The sequence below is a fragment of the Prionailurus viverrinus genome, chromosome C2 (genome assembly GCF_022837055.1).
Source record: "Prionailurus viverrinus isolate Anna chromosome C2, UM_Priviv_1.0, whole genome shotgun sequence".
NCBI lineage: Eukaryota > Metazoa > Chordata > Mammalia > Carnivora > Felidae > Prionailurus > Prionailurus viverrinus.
Window position 1 is genome coordinate 101113554 of NC_062569.1, and position 18693 is coordinate 101132246.

The following is an 18693-nucleotide window of genomic DNA, read 5'->3' on the forward strand; positions in this document are numbered from 1 at the left end:
GGCCTCTCTAGTTCTTTGGCTCAGGAATTTCATCCCAACAATTTTCTCTATATGGGTCACGTTATCAACTTAGTAAGTTTCACTTTGACAGACATAACCTAAGGCTAAAGGAAATCCAGCCAAACTTAAAAGCTAAGACACCAACTCAATAATATTAAGGCTCACTACTGCACAAGTCCATTTTAGTTCTTGAAAACACCTTTATAAATTGCATTTCATATTTTCTTACTGTCTCTGCACTTCAGAAAGCCCTTAGATGGCAATCACTTGGCCATTTGTACTTAAGGCACATTTTATTAGAAAAGGAAATGTTTCTGCAAGTAGGCAAGAATATATAAGGATTAACTGCCTCTTCAGAATATGCAAATGCTCCATTACTAAGATCAAATCCCACTTAAGTGACAGATAGAGTCAAAATTTAGAAGTGATAGATTTCCTTTGTATCATTGTGAAGTTTTGAGCCTTTGAAAAAGGAGAACCTTGGTGCACCTGGGTGGCTCAGTCGGTTAAGCATCTAACTCTTGATTTTGGCTCAGGTCACGATCTCACAGTTTGCGAGATCAAGCCAAGTTGTACTCTGTGCTGATAGTGTCGAGCCTGCTTGGGATTCTCTCTCTCCCTCTCTCTCTGCCCTTCCCCCACTTACATACATGCATGCTCTCAAAATACATAAGCTTCAAAAAAAAGGATAACCGTAATTTTAAACTCAAATATAACATGTAGAATTTAATAGTCATATTCTGACGTTTTGAACTTTATCATACCTAATTTTTTCCAATCATTTCAGATTTACTTCAATAAACATTGTCCTGTATTTTGTGAATAGCATTTTAAAATCAGAAGCAATTTTACAGATTTCCATATATGATCGACGACAAAGGACAAAAAAATTCAAGCTTTATTAACAATTCTAAGTAGAAGAGAACACAATTAAGAGCTGTCCTGGTTAACATAAGCATTTAGCAAACAAATTACCTCGAATAAAAAAGTAGGAAATCTTTTAGTAATAAAAAAAAATCAACACGCAACATGGACAGACCTAGAGGGTACTAGGTTACGTGAAGTCAGACAAGAGAAAGACAACACAGTATTACTTCACTTACATGTGGAACCTAAAAAGCAAAACAAACAACAAACAAAGCAGAAACAGACCCATAAATGGAGAGAACTGGTGGTTGTCAGAAGGGAGAGGGTGGGGGGATGGGCAAAAATAGGTGAAGGGGACTGGGAGACACAGGTTTCCAGGTACAGAATGAGTGGGTCACGGGATGAAAGGCACAGCAGAGGGAACAGTCGGTGGCACTCTAACAGTGCTGCATGGTGACAGGTGGCAGCTACATCTGTGGTGAGCATAGCATAACATATAGAGCTGTCCAACCACTATGTTGTATCCCTGAAACTATTATAACACTGTGTCAACTCTACTTCAATTAAAAGAAATCAAGGATGGAAGGAAGAAAATTTTCCAGACAGCAGCTTATACTTTCGTCACAATTTGTATCACTTATATCATACAGCGTTAAATAAATACTCATGTGATATTTACAAAACAGAGACGTAAGAGGAAAAAACCCAAGTATCAGGGTCTTACATCCTTCTTCCAATTTTCTGGATCCGTTAGTTCATACCAACTAAAAATGTGATTCTAGTTAACTACAGTTGAAAGCTTATCAATTAAGTCATCAATAGTGTAAACAAGAAGTTGAATGTCCGATTTTTCCTTCATTCTGTGATCACTGTTTTTTCGGAGGATGACATCTACATCTTTGCTGACTACTCGGTCGGCAACCTGTATGGATGTATGCCAAGGTACGATGTCATCTTTCATGCCGTGGAGCAATCTTATAGGGCAGTTCACAGGAATAGGGCTATGTAACAAGCAGTGGTGTTCAGCTTCTTTAATGAAACTGTACTGAATGTCATAAACTCCTTTTTCACTGTATTTTGATGGCATGCTCCACACACCTTTCACCTCTATTTCCTTTTTCACCTATTGGGAAAAATGAGGGGAAAAAAGTATTTATACAACACTAACAAATGCAATAGTCTTAAACAGTCTAAGAAAAGCAGTCCTAGGAGGTAAAGAGATAAAAATGTAACAATGATAATTATCAAAAATTAAACACTACGTGCAAGGAGCTGTGAAAGGTACTTTACACATAGTTGTCTCCTAAGATCCTGATAACAACTGTTATTATATCATTTTTACAAAAGAGGCTATTAGAATCTAGAGAAGTTAAATCTCACGTTCAAAGCTGAAAGGTAACAACGGTCATAACTAGGATTCAAATTAGATTTAGCTTTATTAGGTAACATCTTAAATCGGGTGTTACTTCACCCCAACTGAAAGGGAAAATGAAGGGGAGAAAAAGTAATTTCTGGAATCAGTTCAGGCATCATTCATATTATATAAACCCTAATCTTAGGAATAACAACTGTTTAGATTTCAAAATCACAAACTAAAAGTATCTGTATGTGAAGCTACTAAAATGGGGATGGGGAAAAAGAAGAAAAGAAAGAATCAAGCCCAGAACTAAAAATGAAAAATAATACGGTACTTACTCTGGGACAACCAAACATGTGCAATTTCAGGCTAAATGTAAAAAAAGGAAAAAAAAAAAAAAAAAAAGAAAAGAAAAAAAAAGTACTGTTTCCTTTCCAGAGTCCTAGGGAATGAGAAAAAAACGTGTTGTTCTGGATGACAATGAAGTCTTCCAAATATTTCCTGAAAACTGAGCAAGGATATCATTTCTACACATATTTCCTTAAGATGAAACACCGGGTATCTTTGGATTCTTGCAGAGTTTTGATTTTCTAGACTATAATTTGTGTTAAATAATTAATTTTCTTTTCTTTTTTAAAAAATGTTTATTATTTTGAGAGACAGAGAACACAAGCAGGGGAGGGGCAGAGAGAGAGAGAGAGAGAGAGAGAGAGAGAGAGAGAGAGAGAATCCCAAGCAGGGGATTCTGCACTGACAGTGCAGAACCCAAAGTGGGGCTCAAAAATCATGAAATGAGAGATCATGACCTGAGCTGAAACCAAGAGCTGGATGGTTAAGCAACTAAGCCACACACATGCCCCTTAAACAATTTTTCTAATTAGAGTAACATATACTCATTATAGAAAACATGGGAAATACAGAAATTATAAAAAACAAGCAATCATACATAATCCCACCTCATAGATATAATAATCATTAACATGCTGGCTCATTTCCTTCCAGGATTTTTTCTCTATGTATTTGGTTTTATATATATAATATGTAAAACAGGTATTACCCATTCACATAGAGTTTTCTATGTTGCTTTACTTATTTCATACATATATTTCTGGGTTTAAAAAAATTCTATGAAAAGTTTTTTTTTTTTAATGAAAAGTTTTTAAAGGCTGCATAGTAAATATTCCATTATGCTAGATCTAAACTAATTAACTTGATTATTTCCACACTGCTGGATACTTCCATTAACATCTTTGAGCACAAAGATTTATCCGTATATAAATAAATTATTTGGAAAGATTATCAGAACTTGAACTAGTACATGAAGACGTAAACTAAAAAAAAAATTTTTTTAATGTTTATTTTTTTTGAGAGAGAGCGAGCAAGCACGAGCAGGGGAAGGGCAGACAGACAGAGAGGGAGACACAGAATCTGAAGCAGTCTTCAGGCTCTGAGCTGCAACACACAGCCCAACATGGGGCTCGAACCCAATTGTGACTTGAGCCAATGTCAAACGCTCAACCGAGCCACCCAGGCACCCTAAGATGTAAGTATTTTTAAGGTTCTTGAAACCATATCATATTAAGGGAATTTCTGACTAGAAAAACAGGTGGACATCTTATCAAAAATAAAGAAAACTATAAGGATAGAAAAGCCAAATATATTGAAAATTTTTGTATTTAAATTTTCAATAAAGATATTATGATTTTTTCCATGTTTAAAATTGTTAATTTATTACAAATATGAAAAGGAAAATAAAAATTTAAACAGTAAGATATATGATATAATCTATATGTATTTAGGCATTTTAATGTGTTTTTTAAAATTCCAGAACGATTTACTGATTCAGTGAAAAAGCTGCATAACTGAAAGCTATACTCCTAAATATGTCTTCAAATGACTTGAAATTAAGGAAATTCTAAAAAACTATAAAATGTGAATCTACATGAATATTAAGGCAGTCTCTGTATTAAAACAACATGTATATGCTAAGTAATTTGGATGTAAATGAAAAAAATTAAATTAAAAAAAAGAACATGTGAACTGGATATTTAAAGCAAAAATGATATTCAGTGATCCTCAAATACTCAGGATCATTCTCCTGAATTTGTAATTTCAGTAATTAGAACTTAGTTTCACTGGTCATTAGATGAAGTGGGAACCATGCTAATTTACGGATACAATTAATAATAGCTGTATTTTAAGCATCCCTGCCCCCCAACCAGCTGTTATCTGCCACTGAAGTGAATGAATACTATCCATTTGTAGAACAAATTAACTTCATAGAATGTTATATGTAATTGAACTCTCAAAAAGTTCAGAAATAGCAAAAATATCATTAACTGAAGAAAATGTACAATATACATTAAGTTCTATGCCAATAAGAAACCACATCAAGGTGATGTGGTTGAGAAGCTTGTATTCCAAACAGCTGTGCACCTATCTGCCATCCTCTAGTGTTCAAAGAAGGCAAACAATTAGAGTCCGTTCCTACGCAGTAAGCAATGCTGAGTGTTAACATTCCCAGGGCTAAAGATGATAGTAAAAATCACCACTTCTGCTCCCTTGCCATTGTTACAGCTAGCTCCTTCTGTGAAGAAGAGATAGTGGTCCTACTGTCCCTGTTCTTTGCTTACATGCTTTTAAGTTAACATGCTTCTATTCACCAGCATTTGCTCGTCTGATTTAGGATTAGCAGAGACATGCCCTGATTTGCAGGTATAGACCTTCTCAGTCATTTAGGGGATTACTGACCATATGCTCCATGAGTGACGTGGATACACACATAAAGAATAATGTACAAAGACCTTATCTTTTACCATAACAAAAACACAAAATTGTTTAATCACCTTCTTCCTCATCCGCTATGTTCTTGAAATAATTTCCTACCAGGAGAAGCACCATTTAATTGAGTTAGAGGATGGAGTAAGGGCTTTAAGGTTTATATGCAGAGATACAATGGTAGGAGTATTTAACAGCATCGGACATTGAGGCACTATGTATGAGAAACAACTAAGAAAGCAAAAAAATTCAGAAATCTGAGGTAAGTGCAAGGAAGACCAGCTTTGCAATTTTAGCTCTCAGAGGAAATTACATGAAGAAACTGCACATGCAGATAATAACATTTCTTAAGGGGCTGGGAGGAACGTGGGCTGAGAAGCAGCTTAGGACAGATAGTACACAGCACTGGTATCAATGCAGAACTTGAGGCAAAAGTCAACAATATTCTACTATCCACCACTACATAGGCCTTCTTCCTTCTCTTTATTTCCTTTCCTCCTCTACCTGCTCTTCCACTCTCCAGAGCAGTGGTTCTCAAACTTCACGGGAGGGGCTGGTTAAAACAGATTGCTGGGCCACACTCCTAGTTTCTGATTCAGTAGGTCTTGGGTGAAGTTCAAGAACATGCATTTCTAACAAGTTCTCAGGTGACGCTGATGCTGCCGGCCTAGTGAAAACACTCTTTGAACCACTTGAATAGAATGCTTTTCTTTCTTTAATTTTCTGTGCCTCATCCTGCTAGGGTCATAGTCCCACAGGTGACATTTAGATCCTTAGGAAAAAGACACCCAAAGAGAACTCAACTGACTGCAAAACAACAACAAAACACACAAAAATAAACAGCCATTACCCATTATTTCTTTATCCCTGCAGATAACCGAAGTGCTTAAACATGTCTAATAATAATATTAACAAATAAATTATTTTCATTTACTTCAGAAACCTCATTTCGACCATGATTTACTAAAGTGCATGGTAATAATGAAAAGCACATTTTTTTAAAAGGTGAGAATTAGTAGAACAGAATGCCAACTCCATGTCTAAGCCAGGAGTCACACACCTCATCTCCTGTGTGCGGACTCTGATGGATGATAACATGTACGGGAGAACTCTGCCGAGAGATGCTCTGAGGCTGCTCTCAGGAGAAGAAAAAAAGTTTCATAATTGATGAGCCACGTCTAATGTGGTCGTAAAAATAGGTACTATTTCCCATATGCCACAAAATAAGAATAAAAGGTACAAAGAGAGATCACAATGTCCGATCCAAGTAAGTAAATGTGATTAATAACGAAAATGTTGCTAAAAAAAGAAATTTAATGTGTGATTTCATTAATGTGGCTGAAATATGTGGTGGAATGACTTGAAGGGACTGAATGAAGAAAAGGAGACCTTGAACAAGAGCCCAATCAGTTAAATAAGGCAAAGAGATTATATACAAAAAGGCAGCTAAGGCAAAAGATGAGCCAGCACAGGAAGTCAAAGGACAGATAACACACGAACACACATCCAAAGAAAGAAGAAGCAGAGCTATGACAGGAGGCGTACACTGAGGTTGCTTGTGACCCACCTCAACAGGGAGCTGATTAAACTGTATCACTAGGCCATCTACAGCTGTGGCTATACCAATAAGAGCAACGACCTTTTGTGGCCTTGCGATTGCAGCATGAAGCATAAGCCATCCACCGAGGCTAGATCCAACAAGTATCTAAAAACAAAAACACACAGTTATATTTATTTTTTTAATTTCATTTTAGAGAGAGAGGGAGGGACAGAGTACGCGCGCACCTGTGAGCAGGGGAAAGGGAGACAGAATCTTAAGCGATGTGGGGCTCAATCCCCTGACCCCGGGATCATGACCTGAGCCGAAATCAAGAGTCAAACGCTCAACTACTGAGCCACCCAGGTGCCCCCAAAAGATACACAGTTTTAAAGAGGAATTTCTTTTTCTTTTCTGTAAGGGGATTCAGTAATTTATGTATGTACTTTTTTCTTCTATATCTATTAGCTCCCAGACTTTTAATATTTGGCACAAAGTAGAATTAAAATTAGGATTACAAGGTAAAGTAAAATGCCACTTACATTTTATGAGAAAGTGAATAGAATAATTTTAAATCAAATACCAAAATTAATTGTTAAACATTTAAACTATTAAATTTTCATAGCTAAAGAAACAGCTCAAAAAAAAATGAGGTCAATAATTATATTTAACACAAATAGTCACCTGTGGTCCTTCAGCTAAGTCATCAATTATAGAAAGAACATCTTTTCTCCATTTTCCCACTGTGCATTCTTGTAAGTTACCATCCGAATTTCCAACTCCTGAGTAATCAAACCTAGAAAAAGGGGAAACATATATCTATATCTAGATATCTGTATCTAGCTATATATTTCTCTGATTTTTAAAGAAGACAGCTCATTTATCATTATTACAATGCTTAAAATGTATTAAAATAAAGCAATGAGGTCAATACATATTTTAGCAGATCCAACTGGCATAACCTTCAAATATCACCCATGTCCACTCACTCTCTCACCTGCTAGCAGCCTGTCCATGTCACCGTCTTCTCTGCCGGAGTAGTGAAATAGTCTCCTAAGTGTTCCTGTGTCCATTTTCTACCCCAGTAGTCTATTCCCCACGTAGCAGTCGGTGCTCTTTTTAAAACAAAAATCATGTCTTGCACAAACCCTTCAAAAGCCTTCTACCATCTTAAACAAAACATAATGAGGCCTCTGACTACCTCTCTGATTTCATTTCTTACAGATTTCTTACCGTTTTCTCCCTCCCAACTGAATTCGCATTTGCCTTCTTGAAGTAAACGGAATATACCACCCAGGTTTTGCTATCAACTTTTCTTTCTACAGGGCATACTGTATCCCTCCAGATATCCACTTTGATTGCTCCCTTGCTTCATTCAGGCCTCTGGCTCAAATGTTACATCTTCAGAGATGCCTTCTCTGACTACTCAATGCACAATTGTGCTGCTTTCATCATTCCCTATTTCCTTACCCTGCCTTATTTTCTTCATGGCAAATATTGCTACTTGACATATAAAAAAATTGATTATTTGTTTATGGTCATCTCCCACACTAGAATGGAAGCACCATATGGGCACAGGCTGTTTTGTTCACCACTGCTTTCCCAATGCCTACATCAGCACTTTGCACATGGTAAGTGCTTAGTATTTACTAAATTAATAAAAGGGAAAGAGGTAAATCAAATTCACGATCATCAACTCATCCCCCTAGTTTGCTTCTTCTTCCAACTGCCTAGCTCTCCAGGCTCCAAGTCTGTCGATCTGTGCATTTTCAAGGCCTCAATTCAATAGACCAGGAAATATCGCATCACGTCTGCAGATTACCTTAAACCACAGTCATACTGAACTACTCCGATCCCTGGGCAGACCCTTTTATAATGCTGGGCCTTTGCATCCTGTCTAGAAAGCCTGGAAAGCCTTCCTTCCCACCCAAACTCCTACTCATCCCTCAGTCATGTCACCTCCTGAGGAACTCTGACATACACTCCCTCAGTCACTTTCTTTTGTATGTACTCACTTAACACTTTTCATATTATGTAGTAATCAGGTCAAATATTTGTGTGACTAGAATGGCAGTTCTTGAGAGCAGACTGTTTCACTCAAATTTTTTTTCCAGGATACCAAACACTGCTTGCCCTGCGCCATCCTCACTCACTCTCGTTTCTTCCCATTCATCTCTTTCTCTGCAATATGGTAAGACCAGTATCACGCTGCACATCTTTGTCATCTTTTTAAAAAAATTTTTTTTAACATTTATTTATTTTTGAGACAGAGCATGGGCCGAGGAGGGGCAGAGAGAGAGGGAGACACAGAATCCGAAGCAGGCTCCAGGCTCTGAGCTGTCAGCACGGAGCCTGACACGAGGCTCGAACCCATGAACCATGAGATCATGAGCTGAGCTGAAATCAGATGCTTAACTGACTGAGCCACCCAGGCGCCCCACATCTTTGTCATCTTAAACCTGGTCTAGCATAGTAGCCTCCTGTGTCTGTCCACTCTTTCTCCAAATGGATCCACTTTATACATGGCAGGTTTTTTTCTGAAACATTTTATTGCTATGGAATTAACTTCAGCGGTTCCCTGTAACATACAACATAAACATTCAGGGCTTTAGCCTATTTTTTAGACCATTATATTCTGGTCATCTCAGATTGATCATTTATCATGTCATCTGAGGAAACCAGTGCTTTGGCCCAATTGATCAACTTGCTGTTACTAAACTGGCTCTTGCTTTCTGTTCCTGTTTCATGCCTCATACTATTTCCATCACTGGGAGGACCTTCTCCTTTCACCTTCACGGCTCATCCTCTCAGAACTTAGTCCAAACAAATCTTTTTTTTTTTTTTTTTCCTGGAAAACTTCCCCCAGACAAGCTGAAGAAAAAATTCATACCTAATGAAACTTATACAGAATTCATTTTTATCAGTCACAATCAATTTTTATACCCTGCTCTATAAGACAGTTTGTATGTGTGCGATGTGCCTCATCATTCCTGTGAGACGGTCAGATCCTGGTGGGGAAACACCATTCTTGGTTTTGTGTCTGCATTCTTCCCAGAGGCGAGACACCTACACCTCGCACACAGAGTATGATAACACATACTAAATAAATAAACGTGGAAGGTAAAAATAAAAAGAATCACTTGATTCAAATTTGAAGTGTTCAGGTTTCTCTAATTCTTAAAATCTGATGAAAACTAATAAATCCTAGTGTTTTTAGTGTACATGTAAGAATATATATGTGACACACAGCATACACACATTTTCTTAGGGATTTACGAGTCATGGAGGAAAAAGAAATTATATTTTTCTTTGTTATAAAGTGAAATGATTTTGGACCCTTGGGAAATTGTGTAACAAGGCCACTGCTCACATCACAGTCATTATTTCCCTTCAATCCAGAGGACATAGAAAACAGACCCAGGAGAAGAGGGAAGAAAGGTACCAGCTAATCCTTTTTCCTCCCTTGGCGGGCAATCGGGCATCTCTACTTGCTGCATCTTTCACAGCTGCCTTCGAAATGTATGATGCAGATGCAGAATACAAGTAGAAACCCTTCAAAAAGGAACATATAAACATCTGGTGATACTAAAAGGTACAAGTAAAAACTATAGTTCACTCTTGCTGAACCCTAACCAAGGGACAAAGACAATTCAAACATATTCAGCTGTTGGGGCACCTGGGCAGCTCAGTCGGTTAAGCGGTCAGACTTCGGCTCAGGTCATGATGTCAAGGTTCGCGGGTTCGAGCCCCGTGCCCGGCTCTGTGCTGACAGCTCAGAGCCTGGAGCCTGCTTCAGATTCTGTGTCTTCCTATCTCTGTACCTCTCCCACTCACACTCTGTCTCTCTCAAAAATAAAAAAACAAAACTAAACAAAAACCAAACATATTCAGCTATTTAGGACTTTAAAACAGCAATGGGTGGGGCAAGGAGCGGCTGGCGGAGTCAGTACAGCATGAGACTTGATCTTCAGTGTGAGAGTTTGTGTCCCACTTTGGGTGTGCAGCCTACTTAAAAAAACAAAACAAAACAAAGCAAAACAACAAAAAAAACCCCCACAGGCTGTTCTAGCAGCCTCAACACTCTAGGACATATTCCCAAATCTAGAATTAAATATTCTATGGCAAATAACTATGAGAGAATACCAGCCCTAGCATCGTGTGCTATATTCCTGAGCTCTGACTCAATCTTATGTTAGGCATGGTGACAGAACATCAAAAAACTGTTTTCACATAGTCATATGTACCATTTCTTGTATAATATACAAAACCATTTCCTCATTCAAGATCTAAGATTTTACAGCCAAAAACATAAAAAAGGTACACTGAGGAACTGGAGTATATATAAAAGATAAAATCTCCATTAACAAGCTACAATGCAATCAATAGTTAATAGTGATTAGGTTGCAATGAAGTTTGATAAAAGCAAATAAAAAGGAATCTGGTCAAATTAAAATTTTGCAGTGAAAGGCTACACTTTTATAAAGGTTTATAAAGATATACTTAGGCTATGTTTTAACACAGAACCAATTAATGGTCTGTACACATTATAATTAATGTTTATTTAATACACTTAAAAAAAAGTTTTCCATATGTATTCAAAATAAAGAAAATGCACAGATGTCATGTGTCATAGGGAGATAGGAACTGGTTACAGTGCTCAGTTTCAACTTAAATCCAAGAACTGGTAAAAGGGCAATTTCTTGATTCAAATTCTCTGGGGGATAAAAAGAACGACGGCAATTTTTCTGACTGTATTGTGTTTTGATCAGTGTAGTTTCCCTTCCTGTACAGATCTTCTTCCTTACCCCAATCCTAACATCAGTGTGCCTTTATGAAGTGTTTTTTTAATCCACTTCAATCCCCAGTTTTCTCTCACCTTGTGCAATTAAGTATGCTGTTCCTTTTGACACAGTATAATCTGTTGAGTATTTCTGCCTAATTTCTTATGTTTTCTGTCGTTTCCCCAACCTGATCTTTAAGAACAACGGCCATGTTTTAGAATTTGTTGTATATTTTACAGCACCCAGTAATAGTGCTAGAATGTCTATTTGGAAAAGATATTCCAGTCTTCAGAATAACAGTTAAGTCAGAATAGATTTTTAAAAGTTCTGAGTAGGAAAATGAAACTCAATATGATAAAAAAGAGTAACACTAAATCCATTTAATTGACATAATCTCTGCTAATATGTTGAATAAAATCTAAAAGGTTTTTTGTATTTATATATTAATTTCTGAAAGCTATATTTTCTAGACATATTGAGTGAATGTTAGTGAAACTATTATTCTAACCATGTAGATGAACAGATTTTTAGGCCATTAGTCCTAGAAAGGATTCAGACATTATCTTTAGTTCATCCTCCTCCTTTTTTATGATGAAGAAAATAGGTCCAGTGTTTATCAGCTGACTCATCTTGTCACAGTTATTGCTGGAACGGATTCTAGTACCCATAATTCTTGAATTCCGGGCCAGCATTCTTTCTATTAAACCATACTATCTTTTCTGGCAAAGTAGACACTAACTAAATGATTGTTATAAGTAAACAAACCTAATAACGATGTAAGCACACTATTTTACTAGAATAATTACTGGAATGAAATATTAGGAATTATGAAATCAGATTTTGGTTAAATAACACATATCCTCTCTATGCTTCTATACACTCAGACTACAGGAGTGAGGGGAAAGAGAAAACTTCAGTGCAAACATGAATTATACAGTACTAATTTTAGAATACTTTCATTCATTCATTTATTTATTTATACAAGCATGGAACATCAATGAAAATACCAGGCCAGAGAAATGGAGTTCTAAACTATACCTGAAACCAAAGGAAAGAATGGGCTCAATATGAGGATGTGAAGTGGGAACTTAAAAGATCATAAGAGACATGAAAAATATACAATATTCTCGAATACATGTATTATTTTTAAATACATATTTTGAAAGTAGAGTTATAAAGAGTGACCAAATAAAATCCCCAATGGAAAGCCACAAAATAATTACAAGACATTACAAGAAAGCCAACTACTATTTTTGATTTGTTGTCCTGCTAGATTATTACATCTGAAGAGTTTAGTTACCACTAGTTTCTTTTTCCACCAGCATTGTCAGGGTGGCACAAAGACCATTAAAGAAGGTCTTTTTAGGGCTGCATTTGCAATAGCCCTAAATCACAAGGTGAAAGTTTACAGACCATTAAAATAAGTTAATCCATAAAGACACTGGCATTTGCTCCAATTGGTTAGAGCAGAAATATATCTCCATTGCCATGCTCAATGGTAGTAGTATTTTTCTCGGAGAAATGTGTTGTTCCTACCTTATATAGGCGTGACCTAGAGATTTGCAAAACTCTTCAATCGCCAATGCTTTTGTACCATTCATATTAGAAATATAGCCAGGGATGAAGATAATTCCCGGACTTTTGCCTTTTAGCTTCTTATAAGCCAGGTTTGGAAGGTCTGGTCGACTAAGGAAAGAGACCGATGACTTTGGTCTGCAAGCTAAACAAAGTACAAAAACATAAACTATAGTTTAAAAATACTGTTTTTGGAAAACCATACACAATTGACCCTTGAACAACATGGGGGTTGAGACGCTGATGCCCCCGTGTATTTGAAAATCTGTGTGTAACTTCTGACCTCCCAAAAACTTAACTACTAACAGCCTACTGTTGATTGGAGGCCTTACCGATAACATAAAGTTGATTAACACATATTTTGTGTGTTGTTTATATTATTATATATTGTACTCTTACAAAAAAGTAGGCTAGAGAAAAGAAAATGTTGAGCAAATCATATAGAAAATGTATTTACAGTAGTGTTCTGTTTATTGAAAAACACCAAAGTATAAGTGGGCCTTAGTAGTTAAACCCATGTTATTCAAGGGTCAACTGTATATTTTCAATCTTAACTTTCTTAACTTGTCAAATTGATGTCAAAACTACTTCCATTTAAGAGGAAAAACAGAAACAGACTTGAAATATTAAAATCACAAGCCTATCCATGGTATCTTTTGAACTCATATCAAAATCAGTTCATATTTTGAACTCATATTCAAAATCATTTGAACAAGGTCCAATCTTGATTCTTCCAAAATACACAATGAGGTGGAAATTTCAAGGCAATAAAAGATAGAGACTTGTAAAAAAAAGTTTTCCTGTAAAAAATGCTGCTGTATCATCTGTCCTAAATAGTATCAATTAATGTTCAGATTTAATTACACTAGTTTAAGCCTTCTCTTGTGAGATTTTTCTTTTTAATTTTTTCAGTGTTGGGAGGAGTTTCACATCCTCTACTTTTTGGCAGGGAGGGGGAGAAGGCAGAGAAACTGTTTCGAAGGCAGAGGTGCTGTGCTCCTGCTGGTAATACTGGCTCCCTCGCCATCCACAAAATCATGGGCCATGCTAATAGCCTGTCATGATTTTGTATCAGCTGAGGTGGGTTCAATGAGCAGTTACTTTACAAGAAACCTTGAATAATTTATAATAGTACCATTTTCGGAAAAAGATTTGTCATAGGACTCTGCAATCACTATGTTTTATTTGTTGGTTTGGCTTTCTGTGAATGGCACACAGATCTTAGTGCAATTTAAGTATAACAGCACAACTGGCAAACCTTATAAGGTTACTCTATTTCACTGTTTTTCAAGTTTTTTCCTTACCATAAAATCTATACTTGCTCTTTAAAAAAGGTAAAGAGATTTTTATTTTTTTTTTTAAATTTTTTTTTTCAACGTTTATTTATTTTTGGGACAGAGAGAGACAGAGCATGAACGGGGGAGGGGCAGAGAGAGAGGGAGACACAGAATCGGAAACAGGCTCCAGGCACTGAGCCATCAACCCAGAGCCCGACGCGGGGCTCGAACTCACGGACCGCGAGATCGTGACCTGGCTGAAGTCGGACGCCTAACCGACTGCGCCACCCAGGCGCCCCAAAAGGTAAAGAGATTTTTAAAAAATTAAGTCATTTATAATCCCACCTCCTCCTTCCAAAGAAATTAAGTTTGTGTATTTCCTTATAGTCTTTTCCTGAACCAAGAAAATCTCATCTTTTTTTAAAGTTTTTTTTTTTTTAACATTTATTTATTTTTGAGACAGAGAGAGACAGAGCATGAATGGGGGAGGGGCAGAGAGAGAGGGAGACACAGAATCGGAAACAGGCTCCAGGCTCTGAGCCATCAGCCCAGAGCCCGAAGAGGGGCTCGAACTCACGGACTGTGAGATCGTGACCTGAGCTGAAGTCGGACGCTTAACCGACTGAGCCACCCAGGCGCCCCATCTCATCTTTTATATGAAATGAAACCTTCCTCCACTTTATTGTGGCCAAGGAAAACATCTCTGCCCCCCTCCATGTGAGTTGACAAAAGCTTCCTTCATTTTGGGTTTGAGAAGTTGATTTTTTAAAAACTGAATTGAAGGCCTTAAAGCTATCCCTATAACATGTAAGTGTTGTTTCAAAGTTTCACTGTATAGTGAAATATGCCAAATTAAAATTTTTTTTTAGTGAAAACCAGGGCTAGTGGGGGCCAGTTATGTTGGTTGGTAGGTTGTATCAGCAAAAATGTCAATTTCCTAGTTCCTTAGTTCAGCACTCAAATCCTTCCTATTGTCTTCTCAATATTACATCTCCAAACAGAAATTTCTCCTCTGAAACAGTAATTTACTTCATTTTGGTGAGTTTTAAGTGGAGGGGTTCTTAACATTATATCCATAAATGATCTTTGTACTATAAGGATTAGCTCAAAGCCTGATGCATAAATCCTAAATGATGTGCTAAACAGATGAAAAAGTATTACAATTTACTTAATGAATTGACATACTATACTTCACTAGGGGAACTTATATATATAACAAGCCTTTAGACTGTACATAATTAAGTGTAAGTTAAACTGATTATATACATTTAAAAATTTTAACCAAAGCAAAGGGTGTCAGCAATGACAGTTCCCATTCCAAGCAGAATGCATCTGACAGCTTGTATGCCAAAGGTGTAAAAACAACAAAACTAGAGAATAAAAAGACACAATTCAGAAAGACTGGGGGTGGGGTGCTATGGAGAAGAATCGAACACAAGTTGAAGAAAATATTCTCATGCTCTCATTTTTGGTACAAATTCTAGTTTCCTTTGTAGAGTAATGAATATGGTTTTCACTGAGCGGGAGCATTGAGAAGGCAAAATCAGAAATTTGGCTTGCTCACGGCGTCTACACTTTCACACACACACACACACACACACACACACACACACAAAGTTCATACTATAAATTTCCCAAAGGGAAGCAAGGTCAGGTCCCAGCATCCTAACGGAGTCAAGATCTGTAAAACCCTTAGACCAGAAGACAAACGAAAGAAAAAGCAACTAATAACCAAACGCACATCTTAAATTTTTCCTAGCGTTGGCGCTTAACACAGGGAGGCAGGCACAGAGTACGATCCTTAAGCTGCAGAGCGTAAAACTCCAGCAAGGGCCGGCAGAGTTCTTCCTACAGCTTTCACCAGAATCGCTGAAAGCGAGTAAAACTAGAGTACTGAGAACGGGGGAAGAGCATTTTTAAATAAGGCGCCAAAAACGCACTAGACAGGAACGGAATGAACTCCAAGTTCGAAAGAACGCGTACTTCTTCCGCCTTTCGGACACTGACCTGGGACCCACCGTGGCGTCCGCTCCGACTTCCTTGCAAGTAACGCGCTGAGGCCACGGTAGAAGCCTAAGAAGACGGCCTCTCTGCCCCACCTCCGACGAGGTACCCAAGAGCCCAGGGTAGCCATGCCCGCCCCCGCCATCTTCCCAGAGGCCCTTGAGTACCGTGCTGACCCACAGAGTAGCTCCGAGCGCACAGTAACCAGAACTGCGCATGCGCCGCCGGCCGGAAGCCGGGACTTGCTAAAGAGTTTCAACTGAGGGCGCACATGCGCGGAGAGTCGTCGCTCTGGCGAGCCTCTCGCAATTGGACGGTTGGTTCCTCAGGGAGTTTTTGCCTGTGATGGCTTGGAATGTTTTGAGCAGCCTCAGTAGGTGATTTTCTCAATTGGTTGTTAAGCTGGCTGTTAGATAGAGGCGCGGAGAGGATCCGTATCCAACGTTCCTAGATAGGAAACCATCTCATCATCCCGAGGACACTAGGGAGCGGAAGCTTAAGATGCTAGGCTGCTTGCATTACAAATCGCCTTCCCACCCCGACAGTTTTAAGACAGTTTTAAACCGTACCGGAAATGCTTCCAAAATCTGACCTTAATCCTGCTTGTGTAAATACCCGAGGTGGACTCGTTCGCCGCTCCTTCGCCGCTTTCCAATTCGCTTTTACTCTATCTAGCTCTTTATATGCCTGACAATTGAATTATTTAGTTATTCTGTCCCCTGCCTCATGTTACGTGCAAAAATAAATCCCAGGAGATATATGCTTTCAACGGAAGATTAAAACAAAGGATTTAAATACACTTTAGGGCAGTATTTTGTAGTTTGGGGATAGAAGGGACTTTCATAAGCAAGAGATGAAACCCCGGAATAAATAAAAATGTTTGCATGTGAACTTCAACTTTTTTCACGGTAAAAGGCATCTTGAGTCAAATGAGAGTCTAGAAAAACTGATTTTACGGCACAGATAACAGAACATTAATACTTCTATTCAGCCTGCTCCTAGTAATAAGGAAAAAAAAAAACCCTATAATTCAATGGAATTAGCCAACGGCTGTGAGTAGGCGCTTCATCTATAAAGATGTTCAACTTCACTAATTGAAAAATATGGAAAAAAAAATGACATGTTATTTTTCTCACCTGTCAGATTGGGAAAAATTAACAGAGCAACTATGGGCAAGGATGATGGAAAACTGGCACTCCTGTATGGTTGGTAGCAGGGTTAATTGCTAAACTCTTCTGTCAAGTAATCTGTGCACAATTTAAAATGTGCATCATTTTCAGCGCCCTTGATCTAGTGGCTCCAGTCTGACTCTTCTGTAAAGAACAGTATTAGTTCCTAAGGATGCATATAATCTGCTACAGCACCATATATATATATATATATATATATATATATATATATATATATACATACACACACACACCATAAATATATACACCATATATATATATTTTTTTACATTTTATTTTTCAGAGAGAGAGAGAGAGAGAGAGATAGAGAGAACAAGTGGGGGAGGGGCAGAGAGAGGGAGACACAGAATCCGAAGCAGGCTCCAGGCTCCAAGCTGTCAGTACAGAGCCTGACGTGGGGCTCAAACCCACGAACTGTGAGATCAAGACCTGAGCCGAAGCCTGTTGCTTAACCGACTGAGCCACCCAGGCACCCCTATTTATTTTATTTATTATTTACTTAAGTAGGCTCTGTGCTCAGCTTGGAGCCTAACACAGGGCTTGAACTCAAAACCCTGAGATCAAGAGTGAGTGGCTTAACGACTGAGCCACCCAGGCACCCCTACAGCACTATTCTTATAAGCAAGCAGAAGAAAAAAAAATGAATTCTGGGGGCTCCAGGCATCAGCAAGTAAGATTTTATCTAGTTTTTTTCTACTTAAGGTTAAGGTGGCTGGTATAAAATACTTAAGTAAAGCCACTTTACTATGTTAGTCATATATTTTGGAGCAATGATTGATGCTAGAGTTAAAGGCAAATGTTGGATACAGTGAATCCAGCCTATCTTTGGAGTCTTGAGAACCTGTCTTATTGGAACATTGGGAAAAGTTGGATAAATAAAAACTAAATAGATCTTTCTTGAGTGGTGTAGTGCCAGAAACAGATAGCAAGGATGGCTGCTCGATTTCAGGATGCACTCCAAAAGTTGTTGAGCTATTTTGCCAGTTCTCCATTAGGCTTGTTGTAGATTCCAAAGAAACTAAATCACTAAGGTGATAGACAATGTGTGTCACTTCGTCGTCCTTTAAATCTTAACAATAAACATTTCTCACTGTGGGTTTTGGATAATTGCAAATACTCTCAATCATTCCTGTCCCTATTCTCTCCTTTTATTTTTGTAGATCTTGCATTTTATGTACAGCAAAATGAAAACAATCTGACTTGTCTCCACAGTGGGAAAAACACTGCTCAAAAGAGTAGGGAAACCCATAGATTGTTTTCTCTATTCGCCCTTATCAGTATAACAAATCATGAAAAACTGTGGCTAGTGTCAAGTGAAGATGCTTTT

At 37.8% G+C, this 18693-nt stretch overlaps 1 protein-coding gene across 1 annotated transcript; it reads right to left on the minus strand.

Moving 5' to 3' along the window:
• Positions 1-880: 880 nt before the first annotated feature.
• Positions 881-16393, minus strand: ABHD10 (abhydrolase domain containing 10, depalmitoylase). The gene is made up of 5 exons (XM_047876237.1): positions 16180-16393; positions 12857-13040; positions 7224-7335; positions 6570-6707; positions 881-1990 (listed from the first exon to the last, which is right to left on the minus strand). Exons 1-5 carry the CDS (start codon positions 16319-16321, stop codon positions 1646-1648), a joined length of 921 nt encoding a protein of 306 aa, XP_047732193.1. The 5' UTR covers positions 16322-16393; the 3' UTR covers positions 881-1645.
• Positions 16394-18693: the final 2300 nt, after the last annotated feature.